General features: G+C 43.4%; 1 protein-coding gene across 2 annotated transcripts; it reads right to left on the reverse strand.

Annotated features, from left to right (window-relative positions):
• Window positions 1–998: 998 nt before the first annotated feature.
• LOC109991921 (centrosomal protein of 164 kDa) lies at window positions 999–19,549 on the reverse strand. Of its 2 annotated transcripts, none has more exons than XM_020644359.3 (27): window positions 19,394–19,549; window positions 18,902–18,985; window positions 17,042–17,153; window positions 16,009–16,243; window positions 15,613–15,783; window positions 15,400–15,516; window positions 15,218–15,298; window positions 14,869–14,973; window positions 11,400–12,575; window positions 10,180–10,233; window positions 9,963–10,093; window positions 8,783–9,292; window positions 8,356–8,487; window positions 7,464–7,659; window positions 6,380–6,454; window positions 6,138–6,260; window positions 5,882–6,025; window positions 5,361–5,444; window positions 5,217–5,285; window positions 4,860–5,119; window positions 3,564–3,749; window positions 3,011–3,191; window positions 2,780–2,882; window positions 2,313–2,666; window positions 2,151–2,217; window positions 1,916–2,035; window positions 999–1,812 (listed from the first exon to the last, which is right to left on the reverse strand). In XM_020644359.3, the coding sequence occupies exons 2-27, from the start codon at window positions 18,978–18,980 to the stop codon at window positions 1,716–1,718; spliced, it is 4,962 nt and encodes a 1,653-aa protein (XP_020500015.1). In that variant the 5' UTR covers window positions 18,981–18,985; window positions 19,394–19,549; the 3' UTR covers window positions 999–1,715. The 2 variants fall into 2 exon arrangements, with proteins under 2 accessions (XP_020500015.1, XP_065816030.1); XM_065959958.1 differs by having other exon boundaries at window positions 10,180–10,236.
• Between the last annotated feature and the right edge of the window lie 6,391 nt (window positions 19,550–25,940).

Raw genomic sequence — 25,940 nt, forward strand, 5'->3', positions numbered from 1 at the left:
GAACACACAGTAGGGTTAAGGGAACATAGTGCTGAGGGGACATAAATGAAGGACTACAAAACTTACAGATGGCGTCTCTACAATGAAATGATCCCATGAAGGGTCTCACCTCCAGTCCTGCTCACACACACACACAACGGAACACTTCTCCCAGCTAATTTAAGCCAATCAGCACGTCTTCACACCTGTCTCAAATAGAAGTGGTCCTAATTAAACTGTCAGTGCACAAACACAAAATAAACACATTTAAATATGAACCAGTAAATACATTATTTTAAACACAATTTAACCATTTGTCCTTTGATTTCAACAACACAATATGATAGTAGTGAAACAGTATATATACTTTTATTTTAATTGAATTACGGAATATGATAATCATCTCCACCATATTCAGTTTTTTTCTGATGCACCTGTAAAAAATTTTGAAGGACAAAAATAGAAAGTAGAAGTCTAAGGCAGTCAATATTGAAAACTATTGTTTTAAACTCCCAGGGTGTCATGATACTAGACAAGTGTCTCACCTAAGGACACATCAGACATGTGGCTGCAGGAGCTGGGGATTGAACCCCTGACCTTCCAGTTGAGAAATGACTGACTCTACTTACTGAGCCACAGCTGCCCTCAAAGTGTGGCATGCTGTCTAAAAGGCACAAATACATTGTCCACTTTTGTTGGTTGCCAATGTATTTGTGCAATCTAGACAGTATCAGCTCATTTGCTCATTGTTCGTTGGAATCTTTATGAGGCGCCAAAAGGGACTTGACAAATGTCAGTATGTGTCGACCTGTGACCACCGCTGCACTCGCTCTCGTCATAGCAGCTTTGGGTTCAAGATATGACTGATGTTCTGTAAGGGTTTTTTTTACTTTTTAATTCTATCACTATTAAAATAATGGAGATTGTATAGTTTTATAATCACATGTCTGAAACATTTTGACAACTCGACTTCATACATGCACCTTCATGATGACAACAGCATCAGAGCAGAGATCACATGAATGTATAACAAACAACATTTATTAAAATATCTTCTAGAAAAATACAGAATTTACACAAATATATATTTATGCACAAAAGACTTGTTTTCTTCTTCCTGCACAAACGCTAAGTTTACAACACTTTACATGTCACTTCCCCCGCTCTGCAGACATCAGGAATGTGGTCAAAATAACTAAGTGCTTAAAACTCTGACTTCTGTTTCTGTCAGAGAACAAAAAAAAATGAAGAAAAACATGTTTTTTACAAAGCACAAAGCAGCGGCACAGAAACAAATGTGACCTGTCTTGAACTCAAGCTGACCTGAAGCACTTTGTATGTTCATCCTGCAGCAGCGTGTAGCTTCACAACTGAGAAGTACAGTAAGCACACCTTCTCTCTGATTGTCTGGTCTTATTACGCCCTTAAACTTATAAAGTTATAAACTTTAAACTGTAAAAAAAATATTCAAGTACTCGAAAGGCCTCCTGTTTGCTCACACAGCGGCATGTTATGATGGAGGAAATAGGTCCTCGGCACTCAGACATGCTGTTCCCTTAACTGCCACATCCTCAGCTGTCATCTCATCCTCCGATCACAGCAGAGGACAGCAGGCGCTCCTTTTGTCTTACAAAGCACTGACTGAAAGAGGGCCCGCGACTCTCACACAAGTCCATGTGTGTGTAAACATCCCAGCGCTGACCTGTAGCAGTCTGTAATCACTGAGCGTGGAGCCCTCAGTAATGATACACCCTGATCTGGTTGTTGTCGTCCAGGCCCAGCTGGAGCAGGCCGCTCTTGGTGGAAGGAGGCTGAAAGCGAGTGAAGAGAGGTCTGAAAGGCTGAGTTAAAGACAACACCAGAAACAAGGCAGTGTCAGAGCTCTACAGTCACTTCTACAGAACTATACACAGTAGTCAGTAATGTATAAGGATACATGCTGGGGTCTTTCTTGCGCATCTCCAGCCACCTCTTGTTGCCGTCAATCAGCCCCTGCAGCCTCTGACCGTCCACCTCCACTGACTTCTGCACCGTCCGCAGGCTGCGACCGAGTTCACTGAGATCAGCATAAACACACACATTTCAGGATTGTTATTGGTGCATGTAAGACAGTAGTACTGTATGTGTGTGTGCTGAGGTGATGGGATAACTGAAGGTGTATTGCAGGCTACCTAGCTGGAGTGTATGCTGAGTAAGCAGAGGTCGGCCTCATGGTGCTGGAGGAGTCCATAGCTGCTCCTGCAGAACAGAACACATGGAGATTAATAACAGAGTCCATGGCTCTTTATTGCTGTTCAATCACGCTAAAGATAATGACTTGTCTGTTTCCATACTGGGGAATATTTGGCTCCATCGGCTGTTGATGGGGTCCTCAGAAGCCCTCAGCCCACTGCTGATGGGTGTACTGAAGAGAGGGGTGGCTGCAGCGGGGCCTTGGGGAGCCCAGGCCCAGGGCGGCTCTGAGAGCATCTGGGGCATGACTGGGGCAGAGGTGGAGATGTTGGAGGTAGGTGCTGCAGTGGAGTGAGGGTGAGACAGCGGTGGAGGGAAAGCTGTATAAGATGTGGCGATGCTCTGTCCCTGGGCAAGTGAACCCAAAGCACCCAGGACGGAGTTCAGCTGGCCTGAGATCTGCTGCAGGGACTCGGCTAACTCCTGGACTTTGTCCGGCACAGTGGGATGAGCTCCTAATGAGACAGCGAGGAGAACATAACCTCTGCATCACTCGATGATACAATAATCGAGAAAGATAAGAAATAAAAATACTGAATACATGATCGTGAATAGTAAAATGTGTCACCTGTTCCGTCCACTGGATCGACAGTGCTGCTGAGGTCAGACTCGCTCACATCAAAGGTCACTTTTCTTTCTCCAGCCAGCCGTGACAAATCTTCAAACAGTGGCTAAATGAAGAAAGCAACAGGACAAAATGCAATTAATAACAGCTTTGATTTGCCTCTAAAATACAGTTTCTGTTAGTTAACGTATTTCATTAAAGAAGACCCTGGGGGTGCGTCCCATTCCTCCCTACCTGCTGGAGGTGTCGTAACCTTTCCTCAGTCACCCCTCCTTCCCTGTCGGGGTCCTCGGAGGAGCTGGTCTGGGCCGCCTGAAGAGTCGCCTGTCTCTCCATCAGCCGGCTGCTCGCCTTCTCAAGGAAGAGTTTGGTTTTATGGATCGTCGCTCCTTGTGAGGAGATGTAGCGTCTGAACCTGGATACATTGAGGTGGGAGATAAGAGGCGGGGTTAAATCCACATTGTACCCAACATTTAAGAGAAAACGTAGAACCGTTATCTTCATGATTGTTGTCTTTTGTTGTCTAAAAAGCTAACAATGACAGGCCTGCTTTAAACTGTAAACTCCCCCAGAGTTCAGCACCTGGTCTTGGTATTGTTAATTCTCTACATGCCCCCCTTTGTCAAATTAATCCCATTGTTATGGGACCCTAAACTTCCACTGATACTCCAATGATGCCCAACTAAATACCTACATCACTCATTCCACCCTGACCACCCACCTTACTGTGATTAAATCGTGGTCTGCTTTCTGTTCCCAGTGTCAGAGTCTCTCTCCCTCTACTTACTCGTCCAGGCTGCTTTGGCTGTCAGGCACAGGGGAGAGTGGGGGGTCGTCGAGGTCTTCCACATGAAGCGATGAGTCTTTCCTGCCATTGGAGGGCGCTGTGACCTCTGGTTTCTCTGCTTTCTTGCCGTCTTGTCTATGTCCTGGTCTGGTTGAGGCACTCCCTCCTTCTCCTTGTTCAATCTCACTAAGTTGACAAAACAAGACCACAAACAAAAAATAAGATATCATTCCTTTAAATGCAAACCGCCTTGTTGAGTGACACTGCATATTATCCATTCTCTTTGATGAAGTCATTACCCGGGCTGAAACTGAGGTAAAAACAAGGGTTGTCGTGATAATTTAAACTTTGACACGATATCAATACCTTTTTTGATACCATGGCAACCAAAAATGTAGTCCTAGGCTACAACATTTTTGCACACTGTCCAAGTTGCACAAATACGTAAAAAAAACAGTACAGAAACACTGCAAATATATTTGTGAAATGTAGACAGTGTCTCCTCAGCTGTCACCTTCTCTGCTCTCTGTGTGTTTTAAAAGTACAATCGGTGAGATATGTACATAATGAAATGATAAAGTGACCTTACTATATGATCAGACATTAAAGAAACATGCTATGTTGAAGTGCTGGCTTCTCTGACAACAATGCAGCAGCCAGTATGTCCTCCTTCTAACTTTAGATTCTGGTCCTGAATGCTCTGGATTTGTTTGGACCAGGCACCCCCACATGGCCGTTTTGGACCCCCCTTGGTTTTCCAGATATGAGAAAATGACCAGTTATCAGGTCCAACCAACAGGTGTTGCAGCGATGGAAGCGGGCAAGAGAAGTGGTTCAGATAGAAGTGATTGTACCCGACCTAAAAAGCCTCTGCATGTTTCTAATAAGCTCCACGAGCAGAAACGTGCTCAAACTAGGATCAATATTGGAGATGCTTTTGAAAAATGGAGAGAGGTTAGAACACAGAAAGATTTACAGACTGATGCAGAGCTGGATAAACACTGAAGCTTCAGTGAGCATGGACTCTAGAGAGGTGGAGGTGGGGGGACAGCTCTCTCCAATGTTTAAAATTTGGACTGCAGTACCCATTTTAAACACTAGGTGTCAGAGTAACATATTGCTCTTTCTATTGCATCTTTATATGGCACTAAAAGGACTTGTGAAATGTCAATATTTGCCAGGTATTGAAGTTGAATGACCAACAGAGATTGAATAGTGGCATTGAAAAGTATCAAAATTCTTGACAACCCTTTGTCAAAACCTTCAGCTAATGGAAATTCATGAAGGCTACAATACCCGATCCTGCGACTAAGATGGTCACATCTCTCCTGTAGCAGCGCCACCTTGCTCTCCAGTCGCTCCTTTTCCTCCTTCGCCTTCCTTCTCTCTTCCCTGGCTTTGTCCCTCTCCTCCCTCAGCCTCTCTTTCTCCTCTTTGGCCTCACTTCTCTCCTCCCTCGCTCTCTGCAGAAGTTCTCTGGCCTGATTTTTCTCCTCTCTCGTCCTCTTCAGCTCGTCCTTCAGCTGGTCTCTCTCCTGGATCAGCTGTGGTAAAGCCTGCAGACACACACGAGTGAGGAAATGTGGGGGTTTAGAGGTGGACCATTGGATGGATATAGTCCCTGTTCTCATTATAAAAAGTGACATTTCCCACCTCTAGCTGGCTCTCCAACTCGTCCTCTTCCTCCCCTAACTTCTTCCTTCTCCTCTTCAGATCTGCAGCCTGATAAGAGACGGAAATCATTAGTCCATGTTGTTGAGCTAAGTGTATCTGTGATACACAGTAAGTATGCATTACCCTTGTCTGCATGATGGCCTCCTGGTTCTTCAGCTCTTTGGTTCTTAGCTCCATCTGATCTACAAGATCCTGCAGCTCTGACTCCTAACAAAAGAAACAAGATGCATTCAATATCTGCAGGAAATTGTTTAGTGTTTTAGTGAGGTTGCTATGTAAAGTGACCATCAGTACTCTCATTCATACACATGTATACCCTGCGGGCACAGCAGCAGGAGCAACTTGGGGGTAGGTGTCTTGCTCAGGGACATATTGGACATCACTACTACTACTCATTAAAAAAAAATGAAAAAAGACACTGGCTCTGAGATAAAAACTCTAGGTGGACAGGGCCTTAGTCACCTTATTAAGAACACATTTGAAAAACCACTGAAGGACACAGACTGAGGCTCAGTGATGCCAAGTAGAAAGAAGCAAACCTATGAGCCAGCATCGCTACTGGACTTTGAAAAACAATGTTTGTAATCGCAGCACAAGTTCAGAGCTGCGTCATCAGAACAATAACTGTGTCCGTTGGGTGTCACCTTGCGGGAGTGCGTCAGCTCTATCTTTTGTATCTGTGAGTTGAGCTGCAGGCGGAGCTTCTCCAGTTGGACTGCGTGTGTCGCCTGGAGATGCTCTTTGTCCTCCTGCAGAGAGGAGAGCAAGCGCTCCTTCTGAAGAGTCTCCTGGGGCACACAATCATGTAACCAATTATTTGACTTAATGGGCATATCAAAACCCGTTGACACCTGAATACATCTCTTTCAATTCCCCAAAACAATGTATAAACATCCTCACTTCATCTAGGTATTTCTCTCTGATGCTGTTCATCTCCCTCCTGTGGTCCTCCCTCAGCTGCTCCAGCTTCCTCTCGTGATCCCGCTGCACTTCATCCCGCACTTCCTGAAGAACGTCAGCCAGCTAGACAGAGCGAAGGTCAGTTCAAAGCAGAGTTATGATCAGGTCAATGGAAAAACCTCAACACGATGATCAGGATGAGGAAACATGTTGGTTGAGTGTGGGTGTTTGTGTCCTCTAACCTCTCGGTGGTACTCTGCCAGCTGCTTCTCAGGTCTCGTACCCAACAGCTCCCTCCTGCTCTCTGTGATTTTAACCTTTACACAGAGAAAGAGAACAAACACACAGACAGCCACGTGTAAACAAGGTCATTATTCTGTGTCCCTCAGGTCCACTGCCTTCATGTGTCAACAGGATAGAGCAGATTAAATGTTTTTGTTGAAGGAACATTTAAAGATGGAGTGATTGGCTTTTTCCCCAAAAAAATAAATAAAGGGTGGCGCAGTGGTTAGTGCGCGCGCCCTATGTATGGAGGCTGCAGTCCTCCAAGCGAGCAACGCAGGTTTAACTCCCACCTGTGGCTCCTTTCCCGCATGTCATTCCCCTCCCTCTCTCTCTCTCTGATTTCCAATTCTATCCATTTTCCTGTCACTCCATTAAAAGCATAAAATGCCCAAAAATAAATCTTAAAAACTAAAATAAAGACTTGTACAGAAGTAATGACGTTTCTGGGTGGGGAGCTGGTGATTTTCCTCGAGCCAATGATGGCGCAGCAGGTGAGTTTAGGAGTGGATACAATTCAGCGATTAGACACGATACAAAACCCTCAAATATGACGGATGTGGACGTAGCAGCAAAGAAGAGAAAATAAAATCACAGTGAGATGAAACGCCGAGCGGATAAAAGCTTGTTCTAAAACAAGGGTGAACCTTGGGTTTAACCCGTGGGCGTGGAGTTGGCCTGCTTCCTGCTGGACAGGCAGTTGACAAACACTGGCCCTTAGCTTGTGCTAGCTTGCGGTATTTTGCAGTGTAGGTACAAGCATTAAACATACACACTACATCCTGCAGTGAGTGAGAGCTTCTGGGACGATGAGCCCAGGAGGAGGGGTCCAGTTTGAATGTTGTGTTACAAGTTAAAGCAAACATTTCTACAGACCCCACCTTTAATCAGATCTGATATAAAAAAAAATGTTTGCTTAAAAAGAAAGGGAAATCATAATCTTAAGTTGTTTTCTTTATGAGACATGGCAAACTGGAAAGCGGTCTGGAGGCAGTCATGCCAGATGCAATAACAAATGCAGAAACTGACATCATCCCCATTCACCTCCTGTTTTAGAGAGCTCAGTTTCTCCTCCCTCTCCTCGTGGAGTCTCTTCTTCTCCGCCTGCAGGTCCTCCTCCAACTCTGCCTCCAAACGCTCAACGTCCCTCCTCTTCTGGGCCTCCAGCTTTTCACGCTGCGCTGCTCGCTCTTCCTCCAGAGTGATCCGTAATTCCTTCAGCTTGACGTCACTCTCGTCCCTGAGCACAGGAACCACACATAAGAGTTATCATTGGGGCTGTAAGAGATGTACTATGGATGGTTTTGTATTCCTTTGGTCTATAAAGTAACACTTCTCAAATGCTTTCAGATCTATGAATATATTTAGTTATTAATAATAAGGTCATCAACAAGCAGGAATTTACTAACTTCCTTAGTGCTTTACAACACTCCTGAAAAACTGCTGACGTTTTCAGGCTGAGCTGCATGTGTGAACGCAAACAGACACATATTTCACTCTGACTTTATCCGGAGTTTCTCCTGCCAGCCCCCCTAGTGTTTTTTCCTCATACAGTCAGAGCGAGCAGATGTGAGAATGCAGCAGAATATAATCAGGAGAATTCATCTGGAGCAAGTGGGAGGGGGTGGTAACGTTTAAATCCTGTGATAGGTGCACGACCACAGACTGTCTGCACAAGATTGCGACGATCACTGTACACGATGACAAGGATAGTCTCCCGCTGTGAGGTGCATGTGTGAACAACCAGATCAGGAGGATTTCAGAGGCAGTCCTACTGAAATTCTCGAGACATTTTCAGGAGTGCATTTGTGAAAACAGCTCTTGATGGTCAGGGTTTTTGATCTTTTTTTGATATCTTGAAATGAAGATACATTTAATTGCCAAGCTAAAGCTGGCGGACATGTTGACGAGAACCCAGATGACCTGGAGCACTGACCTTAGCTTCTGTTGCTGCCTCTCCCTCTCCCCCTCGACAGAAGCTCGGATTTCCTCCAGCATCTGCTCAGACTCTTCGTTCAGCCTGGCCTCTTCTTCTCTCCGCTTAGAGAGGAGAAGCTGCCGCAGAGCCCTGCAGGGTTACAAGACACCGTTCATGAAGGGAAGTATGGGTAAGATGTAGGTGTATGTGCAAGTCCAAAAAAACAAACAGAAGCATTAGGACCCCAATAAGAATTAAAAACAATTCCCTCTAAGAGGTAAACGATGAAGAAAATACAACACAAAAATATTGTTGCATTTTGCAAATGTGAACACTGACACATTTTAAGAGTCCTTAATTCATAGTACTGAGTTTAGTGAAGTTAGGTTTGAAAGGTGGCTGTTATGTATCCGTCAAAGGTCGGTGTTATACTCTCTTTCCCTACCTCAGTCTTTCTTCACTCTCCTCCTTTAGCTTCCTCTCTTCTTCCTCCTCCTCTCCCCTCAGCTCCTCTCGGAGTAGTTGAATTCTCTTCTCCTTTATCATGAACATTTGCTCCTTCTCCTCCTCCGAGTCATGATCTGCCTTCCTCCTCTCCCTCTCCTTATCTCCTTTGCTCTCTCTAAGACTTCTCTCTTCCTTCTTCCTCTCCTCCTCCTCTTCCTCTTCTTCTTTCCTCTTTCTGTCATGCCGGAGTCTCCAGCCGAGTTCCTCATCCGGATGGCTCTCTTGGTTTTGTAAGGGGGATTCATTGTCTTCTCGTTGGGTGTTTGACGTGCGGACCAGTCGCCCTCTTGAGGTTTCAGGCCTCAGAAGCCCCGGGTGTGTGCCGAGGCCTTCGCTTTTCAAACGGAGCTCGACACCTTGATCTGAGTGCGACGAGTCGGAGAGGGAGGGTGAAGGGCTGGACTGGTGGAGCACGAGACGGTCAATATTCTTAGCGCTCTTCAAACTCCTGTAGTTGGAAAAAAAGGAGGTAATGTCAAACACATAGACACATCAGTGTGTTCATTTCTTGAATATCCACGGCAGTCTTTTTTTATAAAGTTGCAGTATGTTTACTCCAAAAAACGTAGACAACCTTGGTGCTATACAATCTTTGTAAGTGACAATTTCAAAGATGAATACAGCAACATAACCCTAAAGAAAAGGAAAAAGCCCTCAGTGAGGAACCCCCCCACCCACACTAATCCCAATGCTTTCAGGTATCGACAATGTTGATTCTATGACTACTCTTCCAGATGACCCCCACAACCCAAACCTGAAATGAGATTGGCAGCAAGAGACAGCACATCAACTTGGTTATAAAGTGGGCCCCTCCCTTCACCGATGTTTTGTCAAGTTAGGCTAATGACACCTCGGTAAGGCTCGACGATTTACTCCTGCATCCCAGAGCACCTCCCTCTGTACCAGCTCTCACCCCTACTCATACCCAACCACTTCTGTGTGCTACCGCATCCTTATGAGAAAAGCCAAACTAACAAAAACACACCGTACAACATCAGAAAAGAAAATCTAAGAGTCTGTAGAGGTGTGAGAAAGAGCATAAGGGAGGCAGATCAGAAAAGAAGGTGACATCTCCAGAAAGCTGAGTGATCCGCCTGTTCTGATCACACACGTCTTACCCTTTGAAAGCCTCGGCCTTCTTTGTTTTTCCCGCCTTCTCCTCTTCGTCTTCTGCTTCCTCCTTGTCATCTTTCTCCAGTGGACTGATCGTGCCAGACAAGTCATTGAGGTCCAGCATTTTCTCTGACAGCTTAAGGGAAACATTGCAAAGCAGGTTGAAGATAAACAGATGAAGACATGACGGAGCGTAGGTGTCGCTCTGCAACATGAGAGTACCTTTACATCTGTGGAGGATGAAGCCTCGTCCGTGTTCTTCCTGACCTCCGACTCCTGCTGAATCACACACAAACACCATCAGTGACGAGGTTACAGACACATTCATGCACATGAACACATTCATGCACATCAGTGAACAAGCAACACTCAACATTGAAGCGTGCTGCCTTTTACACAGAGTCACAGAAACACACAGCACGAGCACATACAAACACAAACACAGCGCCAAAACAGCGTGCTAAACGCATTCAAGCAATTTGAATGACTGACAGTAGTCTCTGAACACGGGCTGGAGGTTAGAGCTTTGTGTTTGGTCAAACGGGTCAAACTCAGCCTCTAGTTAAAGCAAGTAGGGCTCTATGATGTCCTCAAGGCAGGAAACAACATCACACTCCTCAAATGTTTTCAGATTTATAAATACTTTTAGCTCTAACAGGAAAGAAAGGAGCAAAGCTGAACAAACTGCATGTGTGTGTGTGTGTGTGTGTGTGTGTGTGTGTGTGTGTGTGTGTGTGTGTGTGTGTGTGTGTGCGCACAATGTAAGGTGTTTGATCAGGTTGTCATGGTGACGGATACTACACGATTCTGGTGAAAATCAAACGATTAATGATAAATGTTTGGACGTCACTGCAACAAAAATAGACGTCCGGGACAATATTAGGACACTTTTAATTTTGTTTTTAATGACTAAAAATCGTAAGCAAGCCCCTGCAAACTGAATCGAATGTGTTGCCAGTTTTTAGTCAAATATATAACTGGTACTTTTTCGAAACCATCAGTCATTGAAAACAACAGAGATTTTATCGTTTGAAAATGTGCTATTGAAAAGTTTTGAAATGTTTGACAACCTCAGTGTAAAAGAAAAATCAAGTTATTAGTAATAGTTGTAAATAAGATAGAGAATATGGACGAGCTGAAGTGGTGAAATAAGAAATAATCTGCCTCACCGACAAAACCAAAATGTGCTTACATGGTATAAAACCTGGATTTCATAGAGCCCTACATCAAACTATCAAAAGCCTGGACTGTCAATGGTGGAAAAAAAAGGGTCGAGACTTTCCAGTCCAGTCCTCAGGGGCTCACATAGATTTTGCAAGTGCGGATGCAGCCCCTAAGGCAGTGGATTCTGGGTACTACATGCACACACCAGGCAGGACCAGGGCTGGGGTCGGGTAGTGAATGCGGGGGTGTGAGCACACAGAGGCAACACCGAACCGTACCTCTGCCAGAGCGGGGCATTTATCGGTCACATTCTTCGTCATGCCAGCGAGAGTTTTTCTTTTTTGTTCAAGAGTTCTAAGGTCGCTCAGCATTGGTCGCACCCGACCCTTCCCGTCCTCAAAAACCTCCACTTCCTCCTCACTCTCTGATACAGGTGCGGGCTTAGCGGCTTCTAATTCCTCACCTACCTCCGATCCCTCCCCCTCTGTGTCTGCTCTCTCACTGTGCACCGACCTCTCATTCACCTCCTCCTCACTCTCTGTCAGCTTCCTCTGGCTCAGGGAGCATCTCTCCAAAGCCTCCCCGCTCTCAGTCTCCTCTTCCTCTATCTCCTTCTCAGTCTCCTCTTCCTCCTTTTCCTTCTCAGTCTCCTCTTCCTCCTTCTCCTTCTCAGTCTCCTCTTCCTCCTTTTCTTTCTCTTGCTCTCTTGTGCTTCCAAACTCTACCTCCTCTTCCTCACTTCCCTTCTGCCCTTCCTCATCGTCTATCCGTCGCTCATTCTCATCTCCCTCTTTGCTGTTATCCCCCTCCTCCTCCTCACTGCCTCCATCTTCACCACTTTTCTCCACATCTTCATCACTGCCTTTCTCAGATGAGGATTTTTTTACTTCTTTTTGCACCTCCTCTTCTTCCTTTTCTCCATCTTTGGTCACATCTTGCTTGTTTTCGATGCAACTTTCTACATCCGCCTCGCTGTTATTTTCCTCTCTTTCACCGGTCTCCTGGCTCGCACTGTTTTGCATTTTTTCGGACACTTCATCATCCCCTTCATCCTTACCTACATCATCACATTCATGGCATTCCTCTTCAACCTCATCGCTCTCTTTCTCCTCCTCTGCTTCTTTTTTGCTTTCTACAAACCCTTCACTACCCCCTTGCTCTTCCTCCATCTCATCCCCCTCTTCTTTGATGTTTCTCTCATCTGCTTCCTCATCCTGTGCTTCTTCTTTCTCCTCTATTCTTCCCTCTTCTGCTCCTCCTCCGCCTTCATCTTCTCCGCTCTCACTCTGCACATCGTCCTGCACCTCCTCCGCTGCCTCACTTAACTCCTCTGCCTCTTCCTGTTGGGCAGATTGTTCAGGTGCAGGTCTGACATGACCCGGCCCGTCCTCACTGACGGGGTTTCTGCTGCCAGCCAGTGAGGACAGGCGGAGGTTGCGGCCCCTCAAAGAGTCCTTGGTGGAGGGGAATAGGTAGAACAGTCCATCCGATCCGAAACAGAGGCACAAAGGAAGGCGTGCAGAGACACAGGGGAGATAAAAGAATGGAGGATGGCAGGTGAGGGAGGGAGGTTTAGAAAAAGATTGTGATTGTGCCTTAGAAGGGGGGGGGGGGGTCTTTACAGAATTCATGCAAAACTGACAGATCATGCATCTTTAAGAACAAAATGAAGCCCTTTCACACATGCACAAAGTCCTGAAAACTTCACAAAATGTTCAGTTTGAGCTTCATGTGTGAACGCTGAATTTTTCACCCCTAATTTATCTGGACATGTTCCTGTCAGCCTCCTAATAAAAATTCTGCAAGAAATCAGGTTGAGCCAATTTGTGGACACAGCAGGGGAAAATTCTAATCTGGAAAATTCACCTCGAGCCAGTGGGAGGTGGTGATGGCGTTTATATCCTGCAACCGTTGCACAACTGGATTTATCTTCTTTATAATATTTTATGCTCGCCAATATGTTTCCCTACACTCATTGGTTAAAGTGTGAATCAGATCATCATAGCACCACTATGTTGCTTGGTCGACCTTCTGGGGTTGAACAGATAAGATGGATCTTTATTAATCACGCAGGAAATTCTGGCGCAGGTTACACCAACATGAAAAGTACAACAAAAAGAGGAGCTTGAACTAGATGAAAGAAAACAGAAAAGTCAGCTCACTTGATGTCCTTTAACATTCTATAGTGTTGAATGCTGATGAAGGCTTTGTGCTGAAACACCTCGTTGATGATCTGTACACTGCTGCCCAGATTATAAAACGTTAAAGGACTTTGAGTGTGCTGACTCTTCTCTGTTTTCTTGAAAGTCTTTTTGCGGTCGTGCACCTGATGATTTGTTACTGTTCAGTGTGCTCCTTTTTCTGCAGCACGACTAGATAAAAGCATATTAGCAAACCACAAAGTATGACAAAACAAGTAAATAAAAAGACGCATGAGGACACAGAGTAACTCAAGCAAGCTGCAGCCCATGGCGGCGCCGGAACAGGACGAGGTTTTGTCGGGTAAAATGACTAATTTCCAGGAGTTCTAGGTTTAACTCCTCCAAGGAGGTGGATCCAAAAACATTACACTGCAGCGTCCTTCTACATCAACTCTTGCCTCCTGAATTTTCTAAAAGTTTTCAGTCGTGCATGTTTGAGAAGGGCTTCAGTCATGTAAGACAACCAACACTTACACCAAGAATACATCAGACAAACAAAACCATACAGAAAGCATGTATGCATGGAAAAATGTAACGCTCAAACACAGACACTCACACGAGAGAAGGTTTGTCGGATAAATATGACAAATGTAAATTTCTATTGACTTTTTTTTCTTCTTTTTTTTTAAAGCCAAAATGTGCAGAAGAGGTCGCTGAATACTTACACATTACAACCTTTACATCGTACGGATGTGATGTGGAGTATTTTTTAAGAACAAACAACAAATGCTTTGCCAACTTTCATGAATCAGGTCAGACTTTAGGAGTTGGATTTGGTTAGGAGTTAATGTTACTCAAATGGAGATGTTAGTATTTGTTGTTTGGACGGCATTGATTCATGCTGCTGGTTTTCAGACAGCAAAGCAGTAACAACGACAGTAGGACGACAGCAGGACAAAGAGGAAGACGCAGTAACAGCCGCGCCCGTAGGACAAGTCCCAGCAGCACAGCAGCTACGTGGACAAATCCCCGGGGTCACGGTGCAGAGGTGAGAGGTTTAAAGGTGAAGAGGTCACAGAAGAAAGAGAGAAGTAATAACAGATGGTTTAGAATCCCAGTCATATGAAACAACAACAACAAAGTCCAGTGTGGCAGTGATAGACTGAGAATGATTCAGAGTATACAAACAAGAAATTCTAAACATTGCAGAGATCTGTCCCCCCCCCTCCTCTCTAGAGTCGATGCTCACGCAGGTTGTCATGTGGTGGACACTGAAGCTTCAGTGTTTATCCAGCTCTGCATCAGTCTGTAAACCTTTCTGTGTTCTAACCTCTCTCCATTTTTCAAAATCATCTCCAATATTGATCCTAGTTTGAGCACGTTTCTGCTCGTGGAGCTTATTAGAACAATGGAAGTACCCTGGTTATTTCAAGAACATAACACACAGGTGTTACATACAGACCACGTCGGGGGAGAGAGAACACAAGGAAACAAAACCTGTAGCTCGTAGAAAGGGGGGTTTTGTGTGTGTGTGTGTGTGTGTGTGTGTGTGTGTGTGTGTGTGTGTGTGTGTGTGTGTGTGTGTGTGTGTGTGTGTAGTTCTCACCTGTTGGGACGGTGGGTCAGGGCTGTGGTCCCCAGATAGGGCCAGGTCCTGCAGCTCCGGCTCCGTCCGCTCCTCTGCTGGAGCTCCACCACTGTCTTCACTGTCCTGTACAGAGTACGGACAAACACACACGTACATGAAAATGTTCATTTTCCACAGAACAGAAAAACACACTATAAAAAGCAATATACTGTACATATCTGAGTTTAATATGGAATCAAATATATCGAGCATAATAACAGTACAAGCGTGCAAGGCTCTTTCATACAAGGATATCTAATCATTATGAAAATAACCGTGTCCGTCTTGTAAGAGCTGCTTTAAAGCAAAAGCTAAATGTTCTTTCTACCTCATACTGTAGGCCTCCTCCAAGGGCGTCCAGGTCCAGATGAAGGTTCTTCAATAACCGGTCTGAAACTCGAGGACTTGGCTGAAAAAGGATGAAACGTCTGGTTCATCAGAGGACACAAAGTGCACACATTCACACAACTATATTGATCATTGTGCTATTGTTTTTGTTAAGTTGTGTACCTCTGCGTCTGAGATTTTCTCATCATCTTCATCGTCATCAAATCCAGAGAGAGAGAGAGAAACCCTCTCCTCGTGCCTGCTGCCCAAAACGCTGGACGCTCCGGCGCTCCGGGGAGCCTGGAAGACAAAGAAACGTAACAACAGGACGCAGAAAGGGTTTGGGAGACGGAACATTTCAGAAGGGGATTCATGTTATCCTTCATTAAGCATTACCCCGAGAGATGTCTTCAGGGGAACCAGTCCCCCAGAGGTGCCAAGCGACCGCCGCAGAGCAGGAGCAGGAGCAGAACCCGAGAGTGGGCCTGACCCGGGGACATCCAGACCTCTTAGAGGAGCCAGACTGCCCAGAGGGGACGGGAGGGGGGCTAAGGTTGAACTCAGTGCCTGTAGAAAGAGAGACACATACGATCTTACTGAGAAGGTTTTAGTTCTGGGGAATATCTAATATTCACTTTTTTTGGAATATTATTCTCAATGACTAGCTGATTATCAGAATCAGAAATACTTTTTTAATCCCAGGGGGAAATTCGGCATTAAGGTTAGAGGATTAATGGATATAAAGTCAAGTTTAATTTTTTTATTGTATTAAATTAACGATTCATCACTGACGCCCGGAGTCTTGAGCAGCTCCTTCTTCTTTTTCTCTTTCTTCTCCTTCTTTTCTTTCTTCTTCTTCTTCTCCTTCTTCTCTTTCTTCACCCCCGAGCCTCCTGCGGCCGCGCTGAGCTGGGCTCGTTCACGCTCCTGGACCACCAGGCGACGGTAATGCTCGTCGCAGGGGTGATCCCAGGTTGACTGGCCCGAGGAGAAGTTGAAATAGTAGATGTCCCCTGTCACATCCTGGCTGTGGGAGAGGAGGGAAAAGGAGAGGAGATGGTAAAGTTCAGCGCCTCCAAAAGACACATAGTTAGCCACCAGCGGTTGTGTCACGGATGGTAAATGATGCACTAACTGTATAATTCCATCACTGAACATCATAAAATAACTCATCACAGATTTGTGAGTTTAAACCAAAAATGTTGGATATTTTGGCTGTATGACTGCACACACTCGCACATCGAGAGCAGAGCCCATTGCACTACACCCGGACTTTTATTCCTGATTGTGCCTGCACATACTGACAGACAGCTTCTGAAATCACCATGGTAACAGCTGGCATGCATGCCTTTTAAATCTGTCTTCCAGCTCGGATCATGTAAGAAACGTTGGCAGAAAATATATCTGCAGGCCTCCAGCTGATGTTTGTATAGGGGGTGACCAGTGGGTTCACCTTGCCCTTTATCAGGCAGCTTCATACTTTTCTTACACCAATAACACTTAAATTATAGTCTCAGATTTTGCTTTGTCCGCCATCTTGGATATCTTGTTAACTTTACGACCTCAGTGTCTTTTTAACGTCATGTCCTGCCTCTTTATTTCTCTCCCCCCCTCCCATCCGACAGGGAAAATTCAGGCTGTTAGGGACGTGAGAATGAAAAAAAAATTCAGGAGCTTTATGTGAAAACAATTTTCACCTTCAATCTCGAATGACAGAAATGTGTGTAACACCCTGCTTCAGATTACAAAGGATCTGTGGTCAAGGATGTTTTCTGTCGCTGGCCATGATGCCGCCTTGCCGCCTCCCTCCCTCCCTCTTACTTACCAGGGCTTCCACTCCTGAGGCATAGGGGCAACGATGCCTTCCCTCGCCAGCCAGAGCAGCTCCGGCTCAGTCTCAGGATCAATACCAATCTCTTTAGCATACTCTTGAATTTCTAATCAGAGAAAGACAAAAAGGGAAATCAGGTACTAATTAAATAGACGTCAGGAGAAAGCAGCACTACATCACTAAATGGGCACCAATTAATCTGAAGGTAGCTGATCGTCTGCTGGAGCTTCATCTGACTGCATCAACATGTTGTTACAGCATGGCTATAATAACCTTGGCCTCCATCAAGCAGATCAAATGTGAACATACTGAGTGAGTAAAAAAATGTCTTCTTAAAATACATATTTTTGTATTTATTGCAAAAGCCCATATTGCATTGTACAAGCGTTAGTTCAGACCAAGCTATTGGGTTGGCCAACAGGCGTTCCCTGAGTGAACAACATCACATCCCTCCTCCTCAGCATGCAGGAGCTCTGAATAATTTAAATAAACATTTACAGCTGACAGAGTTTTTCTTTATTCATCATCTCATACTTCATACCTTTTTTACTACACTATTTTCTACTTGTATAAAGGGCCTTTAAGAAAAGATGCGATGGATGCTGCAAGCCGCTCTTAAACCCATTCATTGTCTATGTGTTGTGCGCCGCAAGAGCGTATCTGCGCCGCCCTGGACTGAGCACATGGTTGCACTTGCTGTCCATGCGTGCTGCACGGAAGTTAAACATTCTTCAACTTGGGCGCACTGCTCCCTTGACGACACCTCAGGGCGTCCAATATGAAGGGACGATCAGATCACAACAAACAGTGTCCCACTTTCTGGAGCTCTTGTTTAAAGACCTACCAGGACACCGTCAAGAAAGCTCTTGTTTGAAAACAAATGTCCAACAGGTGTGTTTAAACACATCAGCAGACATGTGTGTTGTGATTGTGAAGCAGCTGTTATAGAGCCGCAGCTACTGGATGAGCCTACATTCCCCTAAATCCTGTCTTGCCCTGAGGATTTCATGAACCCACACCCTCTTCTTCTTTGCTGCTCTTCTCCTCCTCCTCAGCAGAAGAAAGGCCAGGGCTGCTGTGAGCGCAGACCACATCCTATCTAAGAGCCCCTGAACTGTTGTATAAAATCAACATCACACTCGAGAGATGTTGTTCTTAAATAACGATACCATTGTGATATATTGTACAGCCCTAACTAAAATCACAAATCAAGTTTGATGGGAAAAAAAAATTTGAGGGGCCATTATTTATGGGGCCATATTGCCCAGCCCAGGAGATTTAGCTTTTCATTTCAATGCGTCATGTCCAACTTAAACATATTATGGACATATTATGAAAAATCCACTTGTACAGTGTTTCTGAACATGTATTTGAGTAACCTGAGTGTCTACTGACCCACAAAATGTGAAATAAACCCATCCAGTCTTTTGTTTGTGGTCTGCATGAGTCTTACAACACAGAGAAAGATGCTCCCTTTCAAATTTGATCAACTTGTGATGTCACAGTGGGAATCTGGTTTAAATAAATCCCCTCCCCTCCCCTGATATCTCCACCCATGAACTCCACCTCCAGCAAGAGCAAAACTTTTGCACAGGTCCACCATTTTTATTCCCACTAGTGAAGGAGTGATGTCTACCAGTAAAACTCAGTGGAGCTCATTGCATTTAAAGAGACACACACAACAAAACGGAGCGTTCTGAGAGAGCTGGTTTATACAGGGTCACAAACCTCCTCTGGTGCTTGATTCATGTTATATTTTGACCAAAGCACAGCACAGATGTTTCATTTAGACCACAGGGGTCTGGTGGTAACGTGGTATAATATGTCCTCTTTAAAACCTTAACCCATGTGTACCTTGTTCAGAGGCGATGTAGTTCTCATCATAGTCCTCCTCGAGGATCAGCTGGTCTCCTATCAGAGCAGCTGCAGTCATTGTTTCTGCAGAACCAGGATGTCAGGCCAAAGAAAGTGATTTAACACAGAGGTGCAAAACTTAGCAAAGCTTCCTGCCTCTCTCTCTACAACTCTTCACCATGATGTGACTATAACTCCCTTCCTTCTGGGGATAATTTTCTGCCTTAAAGCATGTTTTAACGAGTTGTATTGTTCAATACTGCTACATTACAGAGCCAGGGTTTATTATGGAGCAAATTAAAAAACATGTGAGTATTCAGGCATCAGTAAAGCCACTAAACGTCTCGATAAACGAATCAAAGAAAGACATTTTAAGGACATAAAAGGACGAGCTAAGCTTATTAAGCTAGCATCTGAGCTAGCTGGGCGCCACCTAGCACAGACGGAGAAGTAGTTTTATTTATTTTTAAAAAGAGCTTATAGGTGATTTACCTTTTTAACTTTTGCCCGTTTTCCGGTCAGAAGTTAGCCCTTGTGCCAACAACTATGATATATGAAATTTTAAACACACATATTTATGTGTAAAAGGACATAAATGCGAAATCTAAAACATAACTGACAACATCTCCAAGGACGCTTCCCTTGTTTCCTGTTGACGATGGAAACGTGGCTCTGATTGGCTGAGCAACAAGAGGCGTTCAAGGGTCCTCGTAACATTCCGCTTCTCCTTATTTGTTTTTTTAAATTTATTTTATTTAAATATAAAAATATATATATATATAATATAATATAAATAATATTTAATAATATTTAATAATGTATATATTATTTAATTTAAACATTTTTTTTTAAGGAAACCACATTACGTCAAATAAACAATGATATTAAAGACTAATTAAGGCGAGTCAAAAATGAAAAAAAAACTTTTGAAAACTAACTGATTAACACAGTTTTGTGAACATTTTTATAAAGCAGGACGGTGTTTCAGGACATGGTCCATGTGCTCAGTTGTATCAGAACATTAAAAAAAAAGTTAATATATGTTTCTCTAATGTTATCTTCAAATATGTTGAATGTTTACCAGTTAAATGTTTTGTGTTAATGTAAGTATAAAAAGTGAAATCCTTTAAGTCATATTTTCTGGTGTTTTATTTAAAAAAGACATCACAGAATAGAATTAACTGTAGACTAAATACGTTATGGTATTTATTTTTTAATTTATTGGTGTTTTTTTAAAAACTTATTTTCATGCACAGATATATCATAGTGTTGCAGCATGACAATAACCTCCATTGTCCACAGATGGAGAAGTGATAGTTGTCTCTCCTTGTTCTACAACAACAGTGAACCCAACATGTGGCGTCCAACATTTGTTTACTCATCAAAGCTTGGAGTGGGTTTGGTGTTATTGGGGAATGTGTTTTGCATGTGTCTTTGGTATGCAGGGGGCGTTGAATGTAAAGATGCCTGATGTGTGGAAAATGGCACTTTCTCTGTTCCTTTCGTTCACAGCGGGGAGCTTCATTGACACTGTGCTGCTAAATGAGGCTTTTGTTCAGCCCCCCGGAGCCAGGAGGTGACCTCACATCGTTGACACTCTTCTCTTGCAATCAATTGTTTTGACTTTTGTCTGTGATTAGAAATACTTTCTTAACCCCAGAGGGGCGATTTTGTTGTTGCAGTTCCTCTTATACACAATTTAGGAAGCGGGAAAGAAGATATAAACTGGGAATTGTATTTAAAACTTTCAAAAGAGCTGATTTCTGATCCAAAATTGAGCCTATATGGGAAACTGGGTCAAAGGCACCCAACTTCAGTCTGGGTTCAATGAAAATGTATAAAATGGAGTTACCTGATTTTTCAAATGAACTCTTTCATATAGAAAATAATGTAAAATAGAATATGGACTGAAATAGAAATAGAAAAAAGCAATAAGTACGAAAGCCCACAAATGAAGATATGAACCATGTGTACAAAAATAAATATACTAAATGCACAGTGTAGACATATAACATGAGGCTCAAAGAAGACAATGTGATCAAACAAGTTAGAACAAATCTTCATGAGGATTTCTCTTTGTTTTTTATATTTGCACAGAGTAAGATAAGTAAAGTCTTGACCCTCGCACTTCAATTAAGGGGTTTCACCACAAGAGGGCAGAGCGAGGGACCGGCTGGTTGACAAGTTGTCTCAACACCCCCCCTCTCAGACTTTGACGTTACAGGAATGGACTGAATTTAGTCAATTATTCTTATTCTCTTGCTTAATGTGTTGCACATACTCCAGTACATTTTCGAACTTCCCCTCTTTCAGATCAAACTGTGTTTCTCACCTCAGACCTGCTTCCATTTTTTGGAATTAAGTATGCAGCAAGATTCTCCAAACTGATAGTAAAAAGAGTTTAATCATAATGAGTGTACCTGATTCTATAAGGAGAATCCTTGACATGACTGCATTCGGGTAAAAAAGAGTTTTCCTTCCTGTGTGTTTGCCTATAGTGTGGGCAGTCCAGTTCTGGTTATTAAGAGTGAATGACCTCCTCATCTTTGGCAATGCTACAATTTGTGTTACAAACTGTGGCCTTGGAACTCAGATAGTCAACTGAACACCTACGCACCAACCCACAAAATACACAGACCTCCTGCGGGATTGCGATGTGTTTTCCAATTTCAGAACATTAAACATTTAAACGTTTTTATTTAAACAGACACAGTCTTTTTTTTTTAAAAAAAGATTAGCCCAGCTCATCATGTGTCATAAAAAAAGACATCATGTTTTTTTATGATATCATGACCAATTTGACCTTTTTAAAATTCTCTGTGACATTAAGAAAATCCATGTAAGCACAGCTCTCTTTTACTGACGAGTGAAGGGTTAAAGATCCAGTTTAAACATTGATTAAAAGTGGTGGAAAACAAAACAAAATGTTCCCAATGTATCCTGAATTGAAACCTACTAACCTGAAGAATAGAAAGGGTGTTTGAGCTTTCTGCATGTTTTGCATGTAATATCTGTGACCCCTTTATAGATATATGTATCTGAATTTACATATAGTAGCATATTAATCGCTAAAAAGGCAAAAAAAAGAAGGTCATTTTAAAACAGTTCCAGTACCTTGGGTCTACCTTTAGAGTGACAAAGTGATCAAATTAACTTTATTTGCTGTGTTTCTGACTGTTAGCCTGATGAAGGTCCAGTACCGAACCGATTTTTTTTGCAATTTAAAGACAGTGTGAGGGAGTTTACCTTAACATTTTTGATGGACACATCGCTCTCTGCTTATGAAATGGATGTGCAAAGGTTTTGTCTATCTTGCTGTGTCCTTCCCAGACATGTAGCCTACATTTCATGCTGACAACTTCAGACTTTACTTATTCCGTATTCTTTTCTGGATCATTTAAAAACACTCACAAAGTCATTATATTTTGCAGCGTTTGTTGTTGCCTTTCAGAATATGTTCTTCTAACGATAGCATGTCCTAACTCTTAACAGAGCTCCTTCATAAACTGCATTATCAGTCTCAGGAACAGTGAAGGGCTGCAGAGGCTCGTAAAAGGAGAAGATAACTTATTGATAGTCAACTCACAAGTTGTCCTCGTTATTATCTGATTACGTGAGCAGAAGTGTGATCATTGAACTATTTTCCTGCCTTCACTTTGCTTCTCTTATAATTCAGGTTATCTGAGTTCAGGGTGGCTTTTCTGGCAGGGTGATGCATCCTACAGCGACTCTCCAACACTCAGGGCTATGCTCCACATATCCGTATGAAAGCAGGAGCGACCTCAACAGATGTGACACTGCAAAACAACATCACTAGTTTATTAGAATTGTATTGCACTGTGTTGTGCTGTGTTGTGTGAGTGTGTGTGTTGAATAAAATGAGAGAGGGCTGCACACTGGTGCTCACAGCTGAGATAACCTCCCCTGCTGGTTTGAGAACAGTGCTCCATCACGGACGCAGCTGGAACAATGACAGGACCTTTGAACCTCAGCAGGGCCTGATCAAATGCTGCATTTTCTGATTAAATATTTATCAGCTCCAAGCAATAAACCCCACATCTGTCTGGCTGTGTGACTGACTATAAACCTGGTTGTTGGTCATCAACTAAGAAAGTCCCTCTTTTAGTGGAGCACCACTGAAACCCATCACCTGTGTTAAGCCTAGAAATCTTTATGTTGAATCCTAAAAAGTTGACCAAACTCTTCCTGGAAGGATCTTTTTTTAGCTTGAAACAGGCTGAATTTAATAAGGATACATCTATAACTGTTTTCATATCTGCACTCCTGAAAATATAATAATAATAATAATAATTTCTGGAGGACTGCTCCTGATATTCTCCTGACCTGGCTGTGAAGTCTGAGCGAAAAAATTGGCTGTTTGTGTTCACACATACAGCTCCTCCTTTGACTATCAGGTGTTTTTCTGGAGAAGTGTGAAAGCCCTATATGAGAACAAGAAAGGCAAAATAGGTCATCAGAGAGTTGTCTCTAAAGCCTAGTTCACGCTTGCAAAAAACACCTGAAAAGATTTCGCAACAGCCACATTTTTCTATTCTGAATTTATCCAGAGTTTCTCCTGCCAGCCTCCTAGTAATTCTTCCACAGAAAGCCTGAGAGAGCTGATTGTGAGAACGCAGCAGGATATAAACAGGAGAATTCACCTGGAGCGAGTAGGACGGGGCGGTGACATTTATTCCCTGTGATCGGTGCACGACCACAGACTGCCTGCACGATCTCCATGCACTTAATTAAAATGCTGCATTGTGCGTGAACAACCAGATCAGGAGGATATCAGGAGCAGTCCTCAGGGTTCAAATCTGACCTGTGGCTCCTTTCCTGCACATCATTCCTCACAATCTCTCTGATTTCGGCCTGTCCTGTCTCTCCAATGGGGGAACAAAAAGCCCCCCAAATTGGCTGTAGCTCTGTTGGTAGAGTCGGGGGTTTGACCACCAGCTCCTGCAGCCACATGTCAGATGTGTCCTTGGGCAAGACACTTAACTCCAAATTGCATTGGCTGAGGCGTATTCATGTGTATGAACGGGATTAGTTACTGTATTTCTGATGGTTACTTTACATAACAGCCTCTACCATCAGTGTGTGAATGTGTAGGTGTGACCTCAATGTAAAAAGCTCTTGGAGTAGTCAGAAGACTAGTAAAGCGCTATACAAGCTCAAGTCCCTTTACCATTTACCAAAAATAAACCCTTAAAAAAATGCATCCTTTTAGCATCCTGAAGGATAACTTTTTTCTTTCTTTAAAAAAGGGGAAAGTTCTAAGCACACCACGTCGTTACAGGGCGATACAAAAACAGCAGAGACAAAAAAGAAATGGCAGCACACTCGTTCTAATGCCACATAAAGTTCGAATTAATCACAACCGTTTGACTGGAAACGTATCACCTGAAGGAATCGAAACGTTTTGATGAATTAAAACCTTTCGTGCAGTCATCCCTTCGTCTCTCAACTTTGAACATTTTGTTCATGTTGTTATAAAGACGCTTAAAGTCATTAGTCAGCGCTCATTTGCCCTCGCAGTATTACAAAACATGCAACCTTAGCAACCTCCCTTGCCAGCTTGGAGTCCTGAGTTCGTGTTGATAACAGTTAACGATGGCAGTAATCTAGAAACGTCTCCTTGTGGATGCTGAATCAATGTGGTGCGATGCAAGCAGTCTCAAAGGTTGCTGTGCCAGATAAGAGGTAATTCTTCTGACACGGCCTCTTTCACTCCTGGTCAGATGAGCTCAGAGCAGCTGATACGTGAAATCTTATCTCGGGGACCAGGGCAAAAGCCCTAAAGACAACTGTACACTGATTGCATGTTGAGAAGGGGCCTCATGATGGGATCTGTCCTGCTACTTACTGGTCCTGGTGTGCATGCAGAGAGACATTTGACTCTGTGTTAATATCAAAAATAAAGAGTTCTCACTTCACTTATTAATCATGTAAATATTGTTGTCCTCCTCATCGGACATCAATCAATGCACGCTGCTGTAAATGATCTGTTACATAATGACATCATTCAGCATCTTTTGCACTCATCACCACTGCGCTGTAGTCTAGTGCAGTGGTTCAAAACTGGTCAAGCCTCAGGACCCTCCAACACTTCCTTCATGAAAAATCAAGACCCACATTTCAGATTTATTTAAAGAAACATTGTGCAGTTTGGACCTCAGACGTCACAAAGCATGGTGCAACAAAGAAACTGAATGAAACAAAGTTTTAATGTTACAATGTTACAATGTTACAATTCACTTAGCAGACGCTTTTATCGAGAGCATAGACGTACATCAGAGAGTAAGCACAACTCTTTTAATCCTTCCAGGAGGAGCTGTATTTGTGAACGCAAACAGCTGAATTTTTAACTCGGCTACACCTGGAGTTTCTTCTGGTCAGCTCTGACAGTTTTTTTTTATTTCAGAGGGTTCATATGTTTTTAAAGGAAGTTTTCTTCTTGCCTCTGCTCGCTCATACTAGGTGACTATGTTGGGTCTCTCTCAAACATATTAAAAAAGGAGAATTATCCAGACTTTTTGTTTACTAATTTTACCTCTAAAATTTCCAACAGTCCAGACAAGAATCTATTTTGTTTCTTTTTGAACTCCTGCTCAAAACTTCAGGCAGCATGTCTGACTGAATGAACCCCTTCTTTCAGACACACACATTTGTAAATGTTCCCCTTTAATCTGTCTTCTTTACTTTACTCATTGGTGTCAGACAAATGGCCGGAGCTGATAACATCGGTCTGGCCCTCGGAGGCGTTGATGAGGCTTGTTAAGGTGACAACTTTGACACCTCTTTGTCCTCACAGCATCATCAAGCTGAGCTCGGCCCCGAGACCAAAGACATGCAGAGAGGGTGATTAAAGACAGAGCCCAGAGTGTCGAATGATGAATAACAAGGAAAAATGGAAAAAGAGGAAGCTTTTTTTCAGGAAGATATAGCTTTTAAACACTCACAGGAATATCTGCAGAGATTTACTGAGACCATCAGAGAGGGAGGATTGGATTGTCTTGGTGTTTAATTCTCCTGACGG

Source organism: Labrus bergylta, chromosome 11, assembly GCF_963930695.1.
Source record: "Labrus bergylta chromosome 11, fLabBer1.1, whole genome shotgun sequence".
Lineage (NCBI taxonomy): Eukaryota > Metazoa > Chordata > Actinopteri > Labriformes > Labridae > Labrus > Labrus bergylta.